Source organism: Ictidomys tridecemlineatus, chromosome 7 (assembly GCF_052094955.1).
Source record: "Ictidomys tridecemlineatus isolate mIctTri1 chromosome 7, mIctTri1.hap1, whole genome shotgun sequence".
NCBI lineage: Eukaryota > Metazoa > Chordata > Mammalia > Rodentia > Sciuridae > Ictidomys > Ictidomys tridecemlineatus.
The window spans coordinates 181,428,023-181,446,848 of record NC_135483.1 but is presented as its reverse complement, the minus strand read 5'-3'; the positions used below and the strand labels follow the sequence as shown (position 1 = coordinate 181,446,848).

At 53.6% G+C, this 18,826-nt stretch overlaps 1 protein-coding gene and 1 long non-coding RNA gene across 3 annotated transcripts in view; one reads left to right on the top strand and one right to left on the bottom strand.

The window, feature by feature from the left end:
- Window positions 1–40: 40 nt before the first annotated feature.
- Asic4 (acid sensing ion channel subunit family member 4) overlaps window positions 41–18,826 on the bottom strand; it is a 24,814-nt gene continuing 6,028 nt past the window's right edge. The window contains exons 2-10 of one of the 2 annotated variants that reach the window (XM_013360855.4): window positions 5,803–5,947; window positions 5,577–5,704; window positions 5,235–5,397; window positions 4,693–4,749; window positions 2,753–2,906; window positions 1,560–1,651; window positions 1,398–1,477; window positions 1,019–1,123; window positions 41–877 (exon numbers count right to left, since the gene is read on the bottom strand). In XM_013360855.4, the coding sequence (XP_013216309.3) occupies window positions 764–877; window positions 1,019–1,123; window positions 1,398–1,477; window positions 1,560–1,651; window positions 2,753–2,906; window positions 4,693–4,749; window positions 5,235–5,397; window positions 5,577–5,704; window positions 5,803–5,947 (1,038 nt within the window). In that variant the 3' untranslated portion in view covers window positions 41–763. The remainder of the gene's footprint in view (window positions 878–1,018; window positions 1,124–1,397; window positions 1,478–1,559; window positions 1,652–2,752; window positions 2,907–4,692; window positions 4,750–5,234; window positions 5,398–5,576; window positions 5,705–5,802; window positions 5,948–18,826) is intronic. The other variant, XM_078018070.1, reaches the window with a different exon arrangement.
- LOC144365633 (uncharacterized) overlaps window positions 15,442–18,826 on the top strand; it is a 20,538-nt gene continuing 17,153 nt past the window's right edge. The window contains exon 1 of the long non-coding RNA XR_013424323.1: window positions 15,442–16,053. This is a non-coding gene — a long non-coding RNA (uncharacterized LOC144365633). The remainder of the gene's footprint in view (window positions 16,054–18,826) is intronic.

Here is an 18,826-nt window from a genome sequence, read left to right as displayed (position 1 = left end):
CCACCGGCATATGTTAGGTCACACACACACACTCAGAGAATTCTTTATGCTTCTTTATTCCCAATTTTGTTAACACTTTATAAAACCAGCCTGGAGGGAGAGAGGCCTGTAAGGGCTGCCTTCCCACCCCAACCCAAGCTCAGTCAAGCTCTGAAAGGTCTACCCGCTCCCTGCAGAGAGGACTTGGGGAGGGGTTGGTGCAAGGGGACTGGGAGCTAGGCCAGACCTGCTGGGCTACCCACTCCCCCCGCCAAGAGGGAAACTGGGCCTGGAGAGGAGGAAGTAGGACTAGCCCAGCACACCTGAGTCCCAGGGACTTGCCCTCTTCTGCTGACATTGGCTCTGGGACCCTGGCTGTCCTGGAATCACCCACCCCTGTAGCCCCACCCAACTTCTACATATGTACCCCACCCCCACCCTGTCTTCCCTAAATATATACAAATATACAGAGGGTTCCACCCTGCAGGGGTGGGCTCCATCTCCACCTCCCTCTCTATTCTTTCCTCCCCCTGCACAGGGGCCCTTGGTCTAGTCCCCAACCCTCCCTGGGCACCAGCCCTGGGGGTGGGGAGACACTCCTAAAGAGCAGCAGAGGCAAGGATCAGGTGAGAGCAAGAACTGAGTCCTGGCCCTCAGTGAGCACCGCCCGCTCCTCTTAGCCTGTGCTGCCCCCAGGCCTTCTGTCCCAGGAGCAGGAGGAGATAATATTGGGGATCCAGGGAGGGGTTCCGGACTCCTAGGGCTTTTCTAACACAGCACCATCCTAGCAAGCGAAGTCTTCAAAGAGGCCTCCGGGGGGGCCATGGGGGTGGTGGTGGTTGGGGAGCAGGCTGCTGGCGCCCCCACCCTCAGCACAGCCCCGGCTTGGACAGGGACTCTGTAGGATGAAGAGGGAGTAGAACGGGAGGACTCAAGCAACAGCCTTTCCTTGTCCCCTCGGGCCCTTCAGAAATTTGGGGGGGGGGTGTTAGGTCCTGAAGAGGGCACTGGTGGCAAACTCTGAAGAGCTTGTCCTCACCTGCTCCTTCAGCTCCTGCAGCCCCAAAGTGGAGATGCCTCCAGTGGAGGTTCGCAGGGGCGTCTTAGGCCGCCGCCACACCCGCTTCAATCGGTCCCAGGACACCTTGAGGGTCAGGGTGGGGTATAGAAGCGAGCTCAGGAAATTTGGTAAAAAGAGGGCTGGCTTATAGGACTTGCTGCCCAGCAACTCCCCCAGTAAGATCCCACATCATTCTGGCCAAACCCTTCTGCTTCCTCAGGGCCCTCAGGTCTTCCAGCCAGTCAGGCCCAGCTCCAGCTGACTGCCCAGCCAGACCAGCTCCACTAGGAGCCTGCCCACCCAGCTCCGGGTCTCCCACATCCTTGTTCCCCCACATCCTTGTTCCTGACTCCCTTGCCTCATAGATGTAGTCAAGGATCTCCAGCAGCGTGAGGATGCTGGCCCCAATGAACAGGCCCATCTGTCCCCCGAGGTCTCCTGGGGATCAGGAGGGAAGGGTCAGAGGGAGCAGCTTGGGCTGATCCACCTCATGGGAGGAGGGGCAGGGGCTGGGTCTCACCGAGCAGGGCTGACAGGCCATAGGCTGCTCGCTGCTCCATGGCTTCAGAGGTCAGGGCCTCAAAAAAGACGTCTAAGACCAGGAAGTTCTCCCTGTGGAGAAAGAAAACAGGGTATCCCTGCAGGGCCACTCTTCCTGAGGAGACAGCTGGCAGGAGCAACTCAGGCAGATTCTGATCTGAATACCCTTTGTGTGCTGGGGAGCTAGTGACCACCCTCTCAGACTCTCAAGGGCCATGAGGGGAGGTAGTCCCCGAGGTATTAGCTTCATATTTTGAATGGTAGGCAAAGGCCCAAGAGACCTCTAAGGCCTGAAGTATTGTCTCCTATCTCTTCAAAATCAGCAGGATCTTCACCTTGCCTCTTCCTTATGCCTCTCTAGAACCTTCAGTGGTTCCCTACTGCTCATTAGTCTTTCAAGGCTGTCCCCCCAGATCTGTTACACTGTGTCTTCTTATCCAGTTTTCTTCTGAGCTTCCCTCCACACAGGCTTCCTGCTGCTCAGGCTTTTCTGGGTACCCACCACTCTACAGTTTTCCAACTGAGAAGCCTCCCCTCTCTCCCCCAAGGTTCCAACCCAGAGTCCTCAAAGACCCAACTCATGCCTCCCCTACTTTCCTTCCCCCATCAGGGTCTGAAAATCAGCATAACACCATCAAATGTGGCTTGTTCCAAATGTGGCATGTAGGTTTTGTATCAGAATCATTTGTACCCACTACCCAGCACTGGGCCTGGCCTGTAGACCATGCTTAGTATTTGTTGACTGGCTGCAGGGTACTAGACTCAAGGCTCAGTACAGCCCCTCCCTGTGCCTCTCCCACCCACCCTCTTCTTCTGCGTCAGCATGCAGTTCACTCCCTGTGTATTTAATGGCTCTCGGGTTGCCAGGAAGAAAGACATATAAAAGGTTTTAAAACAATGGAGTCCTTGCAACAGCAGGGATATGTACAGGGGGCTGTGGGAGCTCAGAGAGGACATTTGGGCCAGGAAGTACTTTCCTAGAGGTGGATACAAGATGGGACTTTAAGGATGGGTAGTCAGAAGAAAAGAATTGTGAACATCAATCCTGGCAGAGAAGATTCATCAAACATGAATATCCAGCCCACTCTCAGTCTCCATAATGTACCAGGCCTGTTGAAGGCAGACTCCACACACACACACACACACACACACAGCCCATAAGTAGGCACATACCGTATGTAGGTCTCATTGCGGTTGTACTTCCTCGCCAGGTACCGGGCTGAGCCCCTGTTGGGGATCCTGACCATGGAGATTTCTTTCCCATAACGGGTCAGGTTGCAGGGGGTAGGGCAGAAGCACGGGCCCTCAGAGCCCCCACCCAGGGAGTCTGCAACACAGAGGTATCAACTGCAGTAGGGGAGAGTGGCCCACAAGCCCACTAGCTGCAGGGAGGAGGCACAGGAGTTGTCCTGAGGCAGGCATGTCCACCCTGAGAGCCAGCCCTGGCACTTCCTAGAGGACACTGGCCAGGAGTTCTTGCTGGACTAGCTTTAGAAAAACCAAGAAGGCAGGTGTAGGAGAACCCACAGCACCCTCCCATAGGTTTATCCCTCTGCTCCCAGCCCCTGGGTCAGGGAGGCCCCATGCTCAGAGGGAGGTCAGAGCCCATCTGCAAAACCAATCAACCACGAGGCCTCAGACACACAAGTAAGTATGGAGAGGATGCTAGGATGGATGGACAGACAGACCACAAAACAAACAGGCAGACAAGATGTGCAAGCTCATTGTGCTGGGGTTTCTCCACACATCCCTTCAGATCTATTCTCCACTCTCCTCTCCCTTGTTCCATCCCCAGGAGGCTGTTTAGCAAATGAATCACCTAGACTCCCTTGCCCTCTGGCCTCGGATTGGGCAGGGTCAGAGGACGTGAGGTAGGAGAGGCCAGGGTATGACTTCCTGATTGTCAGACTGTAGGTTGGCAGAGGTTGTGGTTCCCCCTCACCTGCCATCATCATTCTGCCCCAAGTCTCTGTCTGGGTTCCATGGTGCTCCCTTCCTGCCTGCTTTGGACCTGGGAGAGTGAAGGCTCCCTGGTCTCTCTAGTTCTGTGGGCTCTCACCTCCCTTATCCCTGATCACACCTCTGTTCCTTCACTGAACACTCTTCAACCACCCCTTGAATGGATGCAGGTGGTATGGAGGTCAAAGACGATCTGCATGTGCCAGTTTGCCATGCAGCCTCTCGCCCTGCCCCCCAGGCCCATCCCCCAGGGTCCCATCACTTTTGAATTATTACAATGAGCTGTGGCCAGTGCCCCTGCTTCAAGTCCTATCAGACTCACCTTTGGAAGGTTCAATGGCATTCCTGCCTTGCCTTAAGCCCTCATTGGCTTCCCAGAGCCTCCCCGTCCATTCTGTCAGCCCCTCCTGCTCTGCCTTCAGCCACACTGACCTTTCTGGCCTTCGCAAAGCACACTCTCTGGCCGAAAGCTCTTTAGTGCATACTGTTCCCATCGCCTAAAACATGTCCTTTGCAGCTGGCTGACTCTCATGCACCCTTCAAGCTCAGCTATATTTCACTTCTCCTAGGAATCTTCCCTGCCCTCCTTGGGGCAGCATGACCATCCTTGGGGCCTTGTAGCACCCCCAGGCTCCCTATCCCCACTGTGTCACAGCCCAGGTGGGCTGTAAGCTCATCAAGGGCTGGACTCTTGTTGCACTCCCACCTCTAGCACCCCGGAGGAATGTAAAGGTCTGAAGAATGAATGAATCAATCGATGGATGAATGGATGGGTGAGTTGCAAATCAGGCGAGACCTGTGGACAGATGGGGTTGCCTGGCTCACACCGACAGGCAGCAACGTATTCTTCCTGAGACAAGGAGTCATTTTGCTTTCTCAGAGAAGTTGAGCTCATTGGCTGAACCAAGATTGGAAGCCCAGCCCTTCAGTCCCAGTCCTGGGCTCTCTGCAACCTCGCCCTGTGAGCATCACTTACCCAAGTGTCTGCACCTGCAGAGGTTCTCAGACACCCCTGAGGTATGGGATAAGGCTCAAGTCCCAGGAAGAATCCTCCAGAGAGAGATTGGGAGAGGAGCCAAGACAGTGAGGGACAGGGTGGACAGAGAGATGAAGAGGGTGATGAAGAGGTGGGGGAGAGGGGAGGCAGCACGGACCCAGTGTGTGGTCGGCACACTCGATGTAGATATTTGGCGGGCAGATGGTCTCATTGCCTGAAAGGAGAAAACATTATTTCTGGAATCTACAATCCCTTCCCTTCCCTCTCACCATACACCCAGTGTGGGCATGCATGCACCACATGTACACGAATGTACATGTTTGCACATACACATGCACAGATGAACTGATACACACTTCTGCACATAAGCATGAAAATGCATTTATGCCTGTAAATATGCATCCTTGCACACACATAGATACACGGTATGCAATTTATTTGAGCACAAGCATACAATACCCCAAAATACACATGCACACAACATGTACATAAGCACACACATGCACAAATACATATTAACATACATTCCCAAATGTCTATGTAAAAAACATGCAGAAGAACCCAAGCATGTACACAAACACTCTCATGGCTATAAGCATATGTTGTACACCTACAGGTAAGGAAGCACACATCCCCATTCCCAGAAGTTATGGAGCCAGCAGAGTGGCACAGAGGATCGGCTGGGGGTGGGGTGCATACCTGGCATATGCACCATCCGGCAGTGGCAGCGCTGAAGCACGGCCTCCTTTTCACAGCGCAGCCGGCAGGCAGACACACTATAGGCTGAGTAGCCCTGCAGCTCAGGCTCCCTGAGTTCACTCTCTGCCCGGCAGTTGCCCCAGGGCTGGGGCAAATAGGTCAGCTGCAGAGGTAGGGCATGAAGGGGTCAAGGCCAGGAGTCCTTCCTGATGCCCACAGCCACAGCAGGGACCAAGGGACCTGGTGGGCTGTGAGCCTCTGGAAGGCAGGCCTTGTTGGGACCCCCTCTGATCATGGAGGCCCAACCCCATGCCCAATCCAGGACTAGCTGGGAGTGCTCACCCGCTGTTCCTGGCAGGACACAAAAGTCTGGAAGCCTGGAGACACACCAAACCCCAGCTGGTGGATATAGGGTGGCTCCTCTTGGCTGTGGATCTGCACCCGGATACCTGCCTCGAACGATGTCTCATCTGCACAGCAGAGATGAAAATCTTTGGAAACCTATCCCAGACAGAGGGTCCAGACCCCAGTCCCCAGACTGGCCCTTGTCCCTTTCCCGCCTGTATACTTGTCTCCCTCCAGATGGGCAGGTACTCCTCCTGCTGGATGTCCAGCATGATCTCCAGGCCGCTGCCCATGCCCCCAGCCCGACTGGGGAGTGAGCTCTGCGGATCCGCGTTGAAGGTGTAACACTTCCCGTAGCGAGTATAGACCTGGAGGGGGGCAAGGTGAGAGAGCAGGAGCTGAGACAACTCCAAAATTCCCTGTCCCTATTGCCCCAAGGCCACCCCTGCCCCAAAGGCCATTACACCAGCAACTAATGTACAGTCCACTCTCCCCTGAGCTCCATCTTTTCTACTGTCATGCCCCTTTGATGATTAAAAGGCAGCTCGAATTTACAACACATCAATGCCAGAACTCTTGATATCTTCTCAATATCCTGTCCCCAACCACCATTCTCCTCCTGAATAGAGGGTCCCACATTGCTATCTGTTTTTCAAGTGAGGATCCTTAAAATCTCCATCTCCCTCACCCCACATCCAATCCAGCAGCAAGTCCCCAGCAATTCTGTTTGAGACAGAATCCCTCTACTTCTCTTCCCTCTCCAGTGACGTCCCCATAATCTATTCCTAACTGATTTCCCTTCATTCATCCCTGCCCCTCCATCCTTTGCACAGCAGCCAGAACACTTAGATGCCATCAAACCACCTGCTGGCTTTTACTATCTGCATCCTACACCATCATGTTATAAACCTCAAATACACAATGAAATAAATTTTATTTTTAAAAAACAACCATGGATTCCCATTTTTCTAGAAAATGAAGTCAAGCTCCTTTCCTAGCCTGAAAGTCTCCATGTGATGTGACCCCTGCCTGCCTCTCCTGCCCCTCCACCCCTGGATCTGTGACAAATTCAAACATTTGCCCCTCCTTTCCCCTCTGGTCTTTGTTGTTGTTGTTCACTCTCCTGGAATGCACAAGCGAGTGCATGCACACTCACATGCACACGCACGCGCGCGCACACACACACACACACACACACACACTCTTGGCACAGCTGTTAAGCCTGAGCGTAAGCTTCTCGCTTATACACCACACACATGTCCAGTTTGTTGATCTGCTCAGGTAGTTACCAAGACCTGAGATGATCTGGTTCGTCTACCTGTCCGCCTTCTCACCACCACCACCACCAGAGCGCACGCCTCGCAGGAGCAGCGAGCCTGCCTTATGTCTCCCTCTCTTGCCCCAGTGCGGGGCATAAGCGATGTTTAGGTAAGCTGTTAACTGCCCAGCGAAGTCCTTCTCCCTATTCCTTTGGGGAGGGTTCTCCGGAATGGACACCAGATGGCGCTGACGGCCCGGAGATAGAAGCTGAGGCTCGGGCTGGGGATTGAGCCAGAGTTGCGCCGCAGCTGGGGTGGGAAAGCGGCTGAGGGAGAGGTGGATCTAGTTCCTCCTGCCAGGCTCACCCCACAGAGACAAGCCCCTGGGTCAAACCCATCACAGGCAGCACCTTCCCTGGGGGCAGGAGGTCAGCGCACTCAATCACGCTCCTGCGCTCCCCCTCCCTGCTCTTCGCGGAACATGTTCACACTGTAAAAGCTGGGACAAATGGCACGAAGCTGTGTCGAAGGCAAAGATCTCCTGGAGGCCTCGCTGCGGAGGAGAGGGCAGAAGGGACAGAGAGGCGGGGTTGAGGGCAGTGAAGTGCAGAGTTCCGTAGCAGAGCCTAGGGGGTCCAGGGGACATCCCATGGGGCAGAGTTAAGTCCTCCCTCTGTCGCTGGGTCAACCACCCAGCCTGAGCGCTCCAGGGATCCCACCCTGCTCCTCCCCCTCAGGCAGTTCTTGCATCCAGTCGGCTACCCTGCCTGATTCCTAAATCAAAAACACGCGCATAACAAGTAGCTTGGAGTTTACAAAACAGGGCAACATCTACTGCTGCTCCATCTCATCCACGCAGCCTCTCTGGTGTCAGGTAGGTTTATTATCTCTATTATTACAGTTGAAGAAATTGCAGCTCAGAGAGGTGAAGTGATTTGCCCAGGGTGACACAGCTGGTGAGCAGGAGTGGTGGAACTCAGCCATGGGCAAAGCTCTAACTTCTCCCACCCCAAGCCCACTCCACCTCAAGAGGCTTTTCCTCCATCCAGGTGAAATGAGACAGGATGCGACCCCATGTGTCTTTTCCCCTGTACCTTTTTCCTTTCTTCTCCACTCCTCTGCATCTTCTGCACTCATTCTCTCCATATCTGCTGCTTTTTAGTTCTTCACCTGTCCCCCGCCCAGCCTCTGCATTCCAGTTCTTGATCCCCATCTATATCACCCCTGCTCTCAACTGTGTGCTCCCTGCCTGTGTCCATCTGAGGGGCTGGAGTAGGCCCCACAGTTCCAGGAGCCCTTGATATGCCCTGGGCAGTGTTAACCACTGAACATGCTCTGTTTAATTGAATCCTCATGAAAAACATAATACCATGAGGTTGGTATTATTATCTCCCCATTCTACAGATGAAGAAATCAAGGCTCAGATAATTAAGCTGATATGCCAAGATCTCCAAGATCAGTGCTTCTCAAACTCCAATGTGCACACAAATCACCTGGGGAACTTTTTTTTTTTTTTTTCTTGTTTCTTGGTACTGGGCATTGAACCCAGGGGCATTTACCAGTAAGCTACATCCCCAACCCTTTTTATTTTTTGTTCTGTTTTGTTTTGAGACAGGGTCTCACTGAGTTGCTTAGGATCTCTCCTCCTGAGTCATTGGGATTACAGGCACGTGCTATGGCGCAAAGCTGGCTACCTGGGGACTTTTTCAAAGTGTAAATTCTGATTTAATAGATAGGGTTGGATTTGGGCAGGGCTGAGATTCTGTGTTTCTAATAACCTGCTGACCACACTGTGAGAAGAAAGATGTTAGGTGAAGGGGTAAGAGGCCAGCAAAATGGTCTAACCATGTTCTTTCGACATGTCACCAGAGGTAGAGGAACCCCAAAATGGGCTGGGTACAAGATTCCTGGGTCCCTGGTGGCGTGAAAATGTAGATGGGGGGAATATGTAAGTATTTGCAAAAATTTCAAAGTGAGCAGGACATAGTGGTACATGCCTGTAATTCCACTACTTGGGAGGTTGAGGCAGGAGGATAACATTTGAGGCCAACCTGGGCAACTTAAGGAGATTATGTCTCAAAATAAAATAAAAAGGGCTGGAGATGTAGCTCAGTGGTGGAGTGCTTGCCTAGCATGAGTGAGGCCCTGGGTTCAATCCCCAGCACCATACACACACACAAATCTCACCATGCCCGACCTCATGCGATTTCCAGCCAAGAAGATGCTGGAATCAGCTCTTGCTGACACAGCCAGTTTTGAGGGCATGCTCCAGTTGAGAGGATAAACGAGGCCTGGACTGTGTGGGGGACCTGAGAGATGAGCAGTTCACTCATTTCCCCTCCACTCTCATACCACCTTGGCAGAGCCCTGACTGCCAGGCAATGCCAAGATCTTTTGGAAGCTCAACCTCACCCAAGAATGGGGGGATGAACTCTCTGAGGCTGGGAGTCCTGCTTCCCTCTTGGCATCCCCAGAGCCCAAAGAGATTTGCAGAGGAGAGGTGAGCGACAGAGGAAGGCAAACGCCATCAAACACTCCCACTTCCTACCAGGTCCTCTGATAGATGCTTTTGATCTGCTTTCTCCTTTGAGCCTCCAAGGAAGCCACATGAGGTAAGCGTCGTTGCCCCCTGTTTAGCGATGAGGCAAACTGAAGCTCAGAGAAGGAAAGTGACTGGTCACCCAGCAAGTAAATGACGGGCAAGATGCAAACGGAACAGACCCCTGTGAAGGCACAGTAGGTGCTTACGAAATGTCTGGTGGGTGGATGGGTGTTCAGTGAGTGAGTGACTCCTGGAGGCTCCTGATCCTGGGTGGGGCAGTACTGGAGAGACACATGCTACAGGATGCTCAGCCAGCCCCACACGGGATGGAACAAATCCCTGGCTTGGGAAGGGGGTGATTGTGGGACACATGTGCCCTTGAGGTGGTTGTGCAGGGAGGTAGGTAGAAGTAGTCCAGGCCTAAGAGAGTCCCTCTGCAGGGAATGAACAGGCTAGGCGGAAAGGACCAGGCCACCTGCATAGCCCAGGTCAGGCCCCACTGCTGGGCAGAGCACAGCGTTGCCCCGGAGACAGTCCCTGGCCCAGGCAGTGTCGCTGGGGCCGCCAGCTCCTAAGTGGCAGAACTCTGGTGGCAGCACAGCCCACAGCTTCTTCCATGGAGACGGCACGGCTGCTCAGCCACAAGGTCCCACTGGCAGTCCACTGCTCCTGCCACATGGACTGTCCTGGAAGGAGGGCGTGTGGACAGGGGTTAAGAGTCCACGGCCCAATTAGAGGGGAAAGTCCCAGGCCAAGAAGTGTCCTGATGGCAGTGGGGCTTTCTCCAGATCACCCACCCACACCGCCCCTCAGCCTCTGCACCCTGTGCCGATCACCTCTCTTGGTCTGGTCCTTCCTCCTCTCTGCCTGGGCTCCCAGGCCCACCTCCTGACCCTACCCGGAGCTTATAGCCTGCCACAGGCCCCTCTGAACTCAGGGTGAACAGCTTCTCCATAGGACTCTCTTGGATCCCCTCTACCACCTCCTTTCTGGCCAGCCCTCTGCGGGTCCCTTCTGACTACCTCTCTGTCCCCTACAGAGCTGGCCTGGAGCCCAGCCTGAGTCTGCCTCCCCAGCCTCTGTTTTCTGATCTTGTTCTGTCTCTCCAACGCTTCTCTATCTATCCCTGGTCTATCTGTTTCTGGCACCTGATCGACTGTCTGTCTAGACTTTTTCTCTGCCCTCTGTCAGCCTGTCCCTCCCCCCAGCCTCTGTCTTTCTCTTACATGGTGTGGAGGCCCCCTGGCCTCTTTGTCCTCTGCCCTCTGCATCTCTCACTTGCTTTCTTCTCTGCCTGATCTCTGTCTCTTGTCTTCCTCTGAGATTATCCCCTGAGCCTGAGGTCATCCTCACCAGGTGCCCCTCCTTCTTCTCCTCCCCCTTCTCTGGGTCTGACAATGATCAGAAGTTGGGAGCAATCTGTCCAGAGCTTGCTCCCCTGAGCGATTGCTTCCTTCAGCCTCCTGAGCTCCATCTATCCACAGCTTCTATTTCCTCAGATAGCTCTCCCTGGCTGGCTGGCTGGCTGGCTGGCTTCTCCCAGAGCCCTCCCCAGTCCCTCATTCTCCCTGCAGTCACAGAGCCCACAGGGTTAATAGGCAATTAGCAGGGCCAGGGCTCAGAGCTGTGTGGGAGAGGGCCCTGGGCCTTCAGGAGATAAGAAGCAGCCAGGAGCAGTGAAGACCAGACTGGCTAATCCCAGAGCTAATCTGCAGCCCAGGCTTTATCTCCACCACCTTCTGGGCACCCTGCTTCTGCCAAAACCCTAGCACCCGCCCTCCCACTCACTTTTCCATGGTAGTTCCTTCTCCCAAATTCCACCAGCCCTCCTGCAATAAGTCCACCCCCATGCTTCTCACTTGGGCCTCTCTTACCCCTACAATACCCCGAGGTCCAGGGTGGGCCAGTGGAAGGGAGTGCAACTCCATCCTCCCTGGACTGAGTCTCGCACTCTGCAGTCAGACAGCTCCCAGGCCTGGCTTTACTCAGGAGTGACCAGGATCAAAGCCTCCTCCTTCTTTATCCTCTCCAGGAGCAGAGGAAGAAAAATGGCACCAACCCAAAACTTCTGGGTGTTTGTGCCAGTCAGAACTTCGATGTCACTCAGTCCAACCCCTCTTTTCCCAAGACTGAAACAGAAGCCTAAAGATGACAAGGTCCAAGTCCAAGTGCACACAGGAAACTGACAAATTCAACACTGGAACCCAGTCCCACCTCCCTTATAAGCGCCAGTATTCTCCACTCATTTCAGCCACTTCTCTGGGAGTCAGTCAATGCTGGTCCCAGCTCCAGCTCTACCATTAACAGCTTGTGGCCTTGGTTAGCCAAGTGATTTATCAACTTCTCTAGACCTTAGTTTCCTCATCTCTCAAGTGGGGACAAAAATTCCTGCCTGACATTTCAGAGGGTAGTTGTAAGTCTCAAAAGAGATAAGAGTCCAAGCGTGATGGTGTGCACCTGTAGACCCAGCTACTCAGGAGGCTGAGGCAGGAGGATTGTTTGAGCCCAGGAGTTCAAGGCCAGTTGGGCAACAGAGTGACATCCAATTTCAAAAAAAAAAAAAAAGGCATTTGCAAGATGAAATTATGTATATGAGGCCTCAATATTAGTAATGGGAGTTGTATAGACCAATTTGAACCAAGATATGGCAGGGATTGCCCATTGGATGTCATACTGGAAATGGATACACAGAAGTCTCATTTAGTGTATCTCATTTTGGAGCCTGACAAAACAGGGTTCAAATCCTGCCTCTTCCACCAATCTTGGGCAAAGAACCTTGGGAGCTTGATTTAACCTCTCTGAGCCCCAGCTTGTGCCTCTGTGAAAGGGGAGTGGTGATTCATTTTCCTAAAATTAGGAGTGAGGATTAGAGAAGTTCAGAGTGACGTATGCTAGGTGAGCCCATTTGGGAAATGGAGCTTCCTGCCGAGATGGTACAGCAGCTCTGATTTGGATTCTCACTGGGCCCACCCTCACAGGGCAGCATGCCCCTTGGTAAGGCTTTCTCTGGAACTTGGAAGCTGCTCAGAGGATGGCGCTTTGTCAGAGAAAATCCCGCAGGCTCTGATATAGATACGGTTGTCCTACCAGCTGGAAAGCCTAACCTCGTTTACCAGCAGGCCTTACCCTTAAGTCCATGGGCTTTAACTGCTCTGATCTTCCATTTTTCATGTATAAAATGGGATTCAAAATAGGCACCCTTGGGGCTGGGGTTGTGGCTCAGTGGTAGCGGGCTTGCCTAGCACGTGTGAGGCACTGGGTTCGATCCTCAGCACCACATAAAAATAAATAAATAAAGGTATTGTGTCCAACTATAACTAAAAAAAAAAAATTTTTTTTTTAAATAGGCACGTCTCTGAGGTGTTATGAAGAAAGAGATAATTACATAACATGTTAGGATCAGCTAACATTTAATGAGTACTTACTCTGTGTCAGGCACAGTCCAAGTATTTTACATAAATTTGCTTGTCAATGCTGACAGAAATGATAGGAGTATCCCTACTGTCTCTGTTGTACAGACAAGATAATGGAGGCACAGATAAAGAACTTGCCAGGGTCATGTAGTATGGTAGATTGGTGGACCCGTCAGTCTGGCCCAGAGTCTGCATTCAGCCACTGTGCAATATACACCTGGCACACAGCACTTACAAACAGTAGGTGCTCAAGGAATGGTGGATGTTCAAACAACACGTGTTCAATACTATTGGTGAAGCCTGTACAATATACCAGGCACTGTGCTTGGTGCTGAGGATGCATCATAGAACAAAACAGTCTCTGCCTTTAGGGAATTTGCCATCCGGTCCTTGGGCATTCATTCATTCAAAAAGTGTTGAGCACTACATGCCAGGCAAATTCTAAGTGTCAGGTCTACAAACAAGAAGAAAACACAAGAATCCAACAATCCAATCACAGATAGAGGTTATTAGCTGTGGTCCATGCTATGATGCCAAAGCCCAGTCAAGCCCTCCGAATGTGGAACAGGACCATTGGGTTAGAGGGTCAGGCAGAGCTTCTTTGAGCAAGACCACAGGCCTACCTTCCACTGCCCAGGAAGGGCATGGGGATTGTGTCACAGTCAAGACCAGAGAATACACTTATCCCCTCCAGGGGTCCTGGCTGTCATGTGAATGGTGTAGGTCTCCATTGCCTTATGGTCAACACAGCCCCTAGTCCCCACTGTCACCCATGAGCTCTTCAAGGAGACTTCCTTCCTAAGGTGAGTCTGAGAAGCAATGGTCACTGTGTTTGTTCAAATGTAAATGTGAGCACTGTGGTGGACGGAAGGAGGACCAGTAAGGCCTTGAGATTTCTGAGCAGGGAGCTCAAGCGGTGGAAGAATGGTGGAAGAATGCGGAGGTCCAGGGAGCGCCAGCTTCCAACCGAGAGGAGGAGGCGGGACAGTCAACCCTGTTCCCCTGGCAGCCACGCTTAGGCCTTAAACCCTAGAAAATCAATTTTTCAGGCGAGAATATTTTTAATTGGTTATTAAGTCCTTTCCTGACCTCCCCTCCCATGCAAAGTTGTCGCTAAGAGTTGTGCTTACACCGCGGAGTACACACCCACACCGGATGTGAGTTGCCAGTTCCTAACAAAGCTGAGGTGGCCTTGGGGACAGCCATGGGTGGCTGTGTGCCCACCAGGAACTTTGACCGGCCCCCAGGCCCCCACTGCTGTCCCGCGCATACCCCCCACCCTGAAAGCCCAGGCCTGGCCCACCCGCAGCCCAGAGCCGCACCGGACCCACTCTCCACGCCGCGCGCGCTCCTGCGGGGCAGGCATCCATCACGGCGCCAGCGCCCTCCTCCCGTCTCCTCCTCTCCTCCGGGCGCCTCGGCTCTCCTCCCTGGGTTTGCCTCATTTGCATTCCCTCGGCTCCCGGCTCCTCGGCAAAGTGACCTCCGCGCACACAGCAGCGCCAGAGGCTTCCACGGCGGAGGGAGACACCGTCGCCCGCCGCGGCCAGGGAGGGACGAGGGGGCGGGAGCCCGGACAGCCTGGAGAGGGTCGCGAGGAGATGTCTGCAGAGCTGGGGGTGGCTGGCGGGCGTGGGGATAGCCTAAAGGTCTGGTGCTGAGGGGCACCGAGGAAGCGGGAGGGATTTGAACCCGCGACCTCAGGTGCCTCGTCGGGCAGAAATGAGACGTGGAGGTCAGTCGAGGCCCAGAAAAGCGGAGCCTCAGAAACGAAACCCCTACCCCGGTTCCAGGAACCCGGGGGTCCCAAATACTGAGTTTCTGTGCTTTGTACTCCTGCTGGGGAGGGGCCAGCGCCACAGAGCAGTCACCCTGGGGTCCCAGCCCTCCCGGGGCCTGCCCAGCCCCCTGGCCCCGCTCCCCTGGCCCGCCTAGCCGCCTCCCCTCCCCCCGTTTGGTATTTACACCTTTCACACATTTGTAAGCTATTATCCTGTCCACGCTTAGTCACCGCTGAGCCAAGCGCCACGGATTTAGCTCCTTTAATCTTTCCTCCTAAATCAATCCTCCATTTCCCCTTAATCATCCCGTGGCTCCTCTCTGAACTCTCGCTGCTGCCTCGGCTGCCGCAGCCTATGCCTATCTCTCTGGAACTGCTTCCCCTCCAACCAAAACGAGTGTCCCAAGGGCACTGTGAACATTTGAGGGGTGGGTTGGATTTCCAGAGCTGCCAGCCCCCAGCCTGGGGACCCAAAGAAGAAATTCAGACACCCCCACCACCTTCCTGGAAAACACAAAGCAGGGGAGTCTTCCTGTCCCCACCCTCAGGGTCCCTGTCCACCCCCCCCCAACCCACCCAAATCTGGGGTGGCTCTGAAGATCCTAAGCCTCTACCATGATTTGCAAAAACAGCAACAAGAAAATGCCCTGGTAGGTCTTCTCCCCTCAGGCCTCCTGCCCACCAAGCTGGCTGTCCCCACCTCTTCTGCCCAGCTGCTCAAAGGAGGTGGGATGCAGAAGAGCAGAAGAACCTGGAAGGGCAGGCAACACTGCTAACCCCCAGCCTGAGGCTGCCCTCTCATCTTCCTCCAGGGTGTCTGTGCATCTTTCCTGAACCACCCTCAGGTTCCATCCCCCACTCTCCCTCCCCCACCCAGTAGGACCCACTGAACCACTGAGTCAGGGGCCTCAGCAGGAATAACCTTGAGGCTGGGTGCTCTCAATGCTCCCTGGGATCCCCTACATTCCTGATTCTTTCTGCCCCCAGCCCTGATCTAACAGAGGTAGCCCTGCCACCAACCACAAGAGGGAGCAGATCCCTCCTGGGAAGCTGAAGGGCAGGAATGGGTGTCCAGGAAGGAATACTGTAGGGAAGAAAGAGGGAGGACAGGAGGGGAACAGTACGTGGGGGCCATTTCTTCAAATGCTAATCAGCATCTTCCGGCAGTGCCAGGAGAAGCTGAGCTGATAATGAGCCCAGCTCAGGGCTGATTCCTGATTAATGAAGAGGCCACGGGGCTGCTGAGTGGGGCCGGGTGGGGCACGTTCCTCATGACCCTCCCCACTGCCCTTGCAGACCAGCCCTCTGTGACAGTAACAATCTTTGCCCTTCCTTGCAGGACCACACCATCCAAATCCTGGTCCACCAACTCCACTGCTAAAGTAGCCAGACTGAGGCGCCCCCTGCAGGAGGGCCTAAGGGACAGCAGCCAGTGTTGGAGTAAGAGGTGAGCAGGACCAGCGATCACACTGGGTTCTGGGTGAGTTGGAGACAGCCCTTGCTGTTTTTTATATCAGAAAAAAAATTATTAAAATAAGCAAGATTTGGGCCTTAGTCGGACAAAAACAGGAAACCTTCCAACACTGGGCACCCTCATGTTAACTGGGCACCCTCCAGTTAACTGGATATGAACAGCAGCTGTCCATTCTGTTAATTAATCTCTAGTTCTCCTCAGACCCCTCCCTTCCCCACTGTGTTCCCTCCCTGACCTGACTGCCTGGCTCCTGAAGAACCGACCCTGAACTAGATGTTGAACTAATTGTGTTCAAGGTTCACACCTTGAAAGAGGATGGTACAGAGGAGACAGAGGACATAGGGTATGGGGGTCAGAGCTCATCTGGTATATAAGAGGCTTGAACCAACCCTAGCCAATTGGGAATCCTTCCAGAGCCAACAAGGGCTAGAAGCAGCCCTTAGGTTCTCAGACCCAAAAGCAAAAGAATGGAGTTGGGATGGATCATGGAGTGGCCACTCCCATGGCCAAGGGCAGGGGGTCTAGTTGCGGGGGGAGTAGAGATGATCAGTACTGGTCTGACCATAAAAGAAACTGAAGGGGCTAAGAGGGAAGCTGGGATGGAAGGAGGGGATTGCTGAGAGCCCCAAACGGGGAACTTGGGCAGCCAAAGAGAGAGAGAGAAGGCTTACATGCTCTTCCTCTTGTATCAGAGCTGCCCTGGGTGGCGGCTGGGTAGGGCTGGGAGAAGAGGGAGGAGGGCAGGGAGGGGGACTGCCCAGCTGGAAGAGGCCTTGTCTAATTGTGCCTGATTAGTAGAGAGGAAGAGAACAGGGCGAGTGATTAATAGTCACGGCAGTCACCAGCCTGTGGGGAAGGAGTGTTGGGAGGGGGAGGGAAGCCTGGGAGCCAAGAGGGGATGGAGACAGTGAGGCACCCACAGGGCCCTTGTCTCCCACCCCTCCAGGAATTTTCTAAACCCCCATGAAGAAGGTCTGGGTCCTACACCTCCCTCCTTAGGGACTCTCCCGCTCCTCCATGCCTCAATTTTCCTAGAAGTGGAATGGAAGACGAAAGGCCAGTTTTTGATCTGCACCTGGGAAAAAAGGTCCCTTGGTTTGCAAGGTGTTTCTGGATGCCCCAGTGCCCCAGGCACCCTCCTCAGCTCAGCCTGGTACCTCAGCCTGAACAGTAGTTCATAGCCTGCAGCCATTACAGTTTGTCCTTGATCCCAGTTCTAATTCCAGCCTGCCAGGCAGTCTGAACCTCATTCCTAGAATCATCAAGAGCTGCACTGTCCAAGACAGTAGCCACTAGCCACACATGCCTAATCACATTTCAAATACTCATCAGCTGCGTATGGCTAGTGACTACCATGCTGGAGAGCACAGACACAGGACATTTCTGTCATCACAGAATGTTCTTTTGGCTAGCACTGATCTAGAGTGTGCGTACACTCTGGCACATATGCACATGTGCGTGCCTATTTGGATCAAACGGAAATGATACGTCGGCACAGAGGAGGACTTGGGCCCGAGGGTAACAGGGAGGGAAGACCAGGTGATGGACAGCAGCGACAATGCCAAAGCAGGGGTCCGAAACCAGTAGGTGATGCTGTGATCAGTCAGGTTAAAGATAGCCAGGAGCAGGGTTGGTGGCGTTTCTGACAGCTGACACTTGCAGAGTGCCTAGGATGTGGGTGCCAGGCAGCGTGCTAAGCACTTTAGGCATCTCTTTAATCGTTAAGACAACCCCAAATGTTTAGGTTCTAATATCCTATTTAATGAATATAAAAACCGAAGCTCACAGAAGCATTTTTAGGTCCCCCCAAAGCCATACATTGGAAAGGGTAGAGCCAAGGTTCAAATCCACACAATCAGGTGACTCCAGAACTCACACAGTTGACCCCTCCACGGTACAGTCTCCAGCTAAGAGGAGATGCTGAATTTTAGAGCCGCCTTGGCTTTGTACAGCTAAAGAGACGCTGGCGAGTGGGGAAGGGTGATGCCTGTCTTCCAGGAAGTGGGCAGGCTGGGCATGAGCCCGGTAGTGAAAGTGGAATGGGGCTTGGGGCACAGGACCCCTGGAGCAAATGGTGGTAGGAATGGGGAAGAAAGAGAGAACCATCTACAAGGTGGCAGGGGAACACATAGGTGACAGAGAAAGTAGGAGGTATAAGTGGGAGTGGATTGGTGTGAGACTAAGCGTGGCAGGGAAAGGGAAAGGGAATGAGGAGGAGAGCTGGGGACTAGCTGGAGGAGAGCAGTGTGGAGGGAGAGCACCCCCAGCCCCAGCATCCTCTTCTCTCTTCCTCCCCTCCTCCCTCTCCTCCTCTCCACACCATGGCCAGCCTGCCTCATCCTGCCTCATCCCTTAAGCCTCCCCAGCCCTCTTCAGCCCGAGTGGCCTCTCTCTCTGAACTCAGGTTCTTCCTATCCATGCACCTCATCTGGCAATTAATCCTGGCACCTTACGACACCACTTGCATGGCTGATTAACTCTTGCATGGTTGCTTAAGCTTTTGAGCATCCCTGTCCTTGCTCTATCATAGGACTGTAGGCTGCTTGAGGACAGGGACCAGGGACTAGGGCTTCTCTTCTTTGCTGACCCCCACAACTCCAAGCAGGGATCCCAACACATAGTAGGTACACCAAGCTCCAAGTTGATGGACTGCCTGCGAGTGAATGAGGGGCTATCTGGGAGCACCGGGTGAGAGCAGTTGCAGTGGTAACAGAAGCAAGAGCAGCAGCTTAGGGGACTGGGGGAGGGTGCATTACCAGGAGTAAAAATAGGCTGGAAA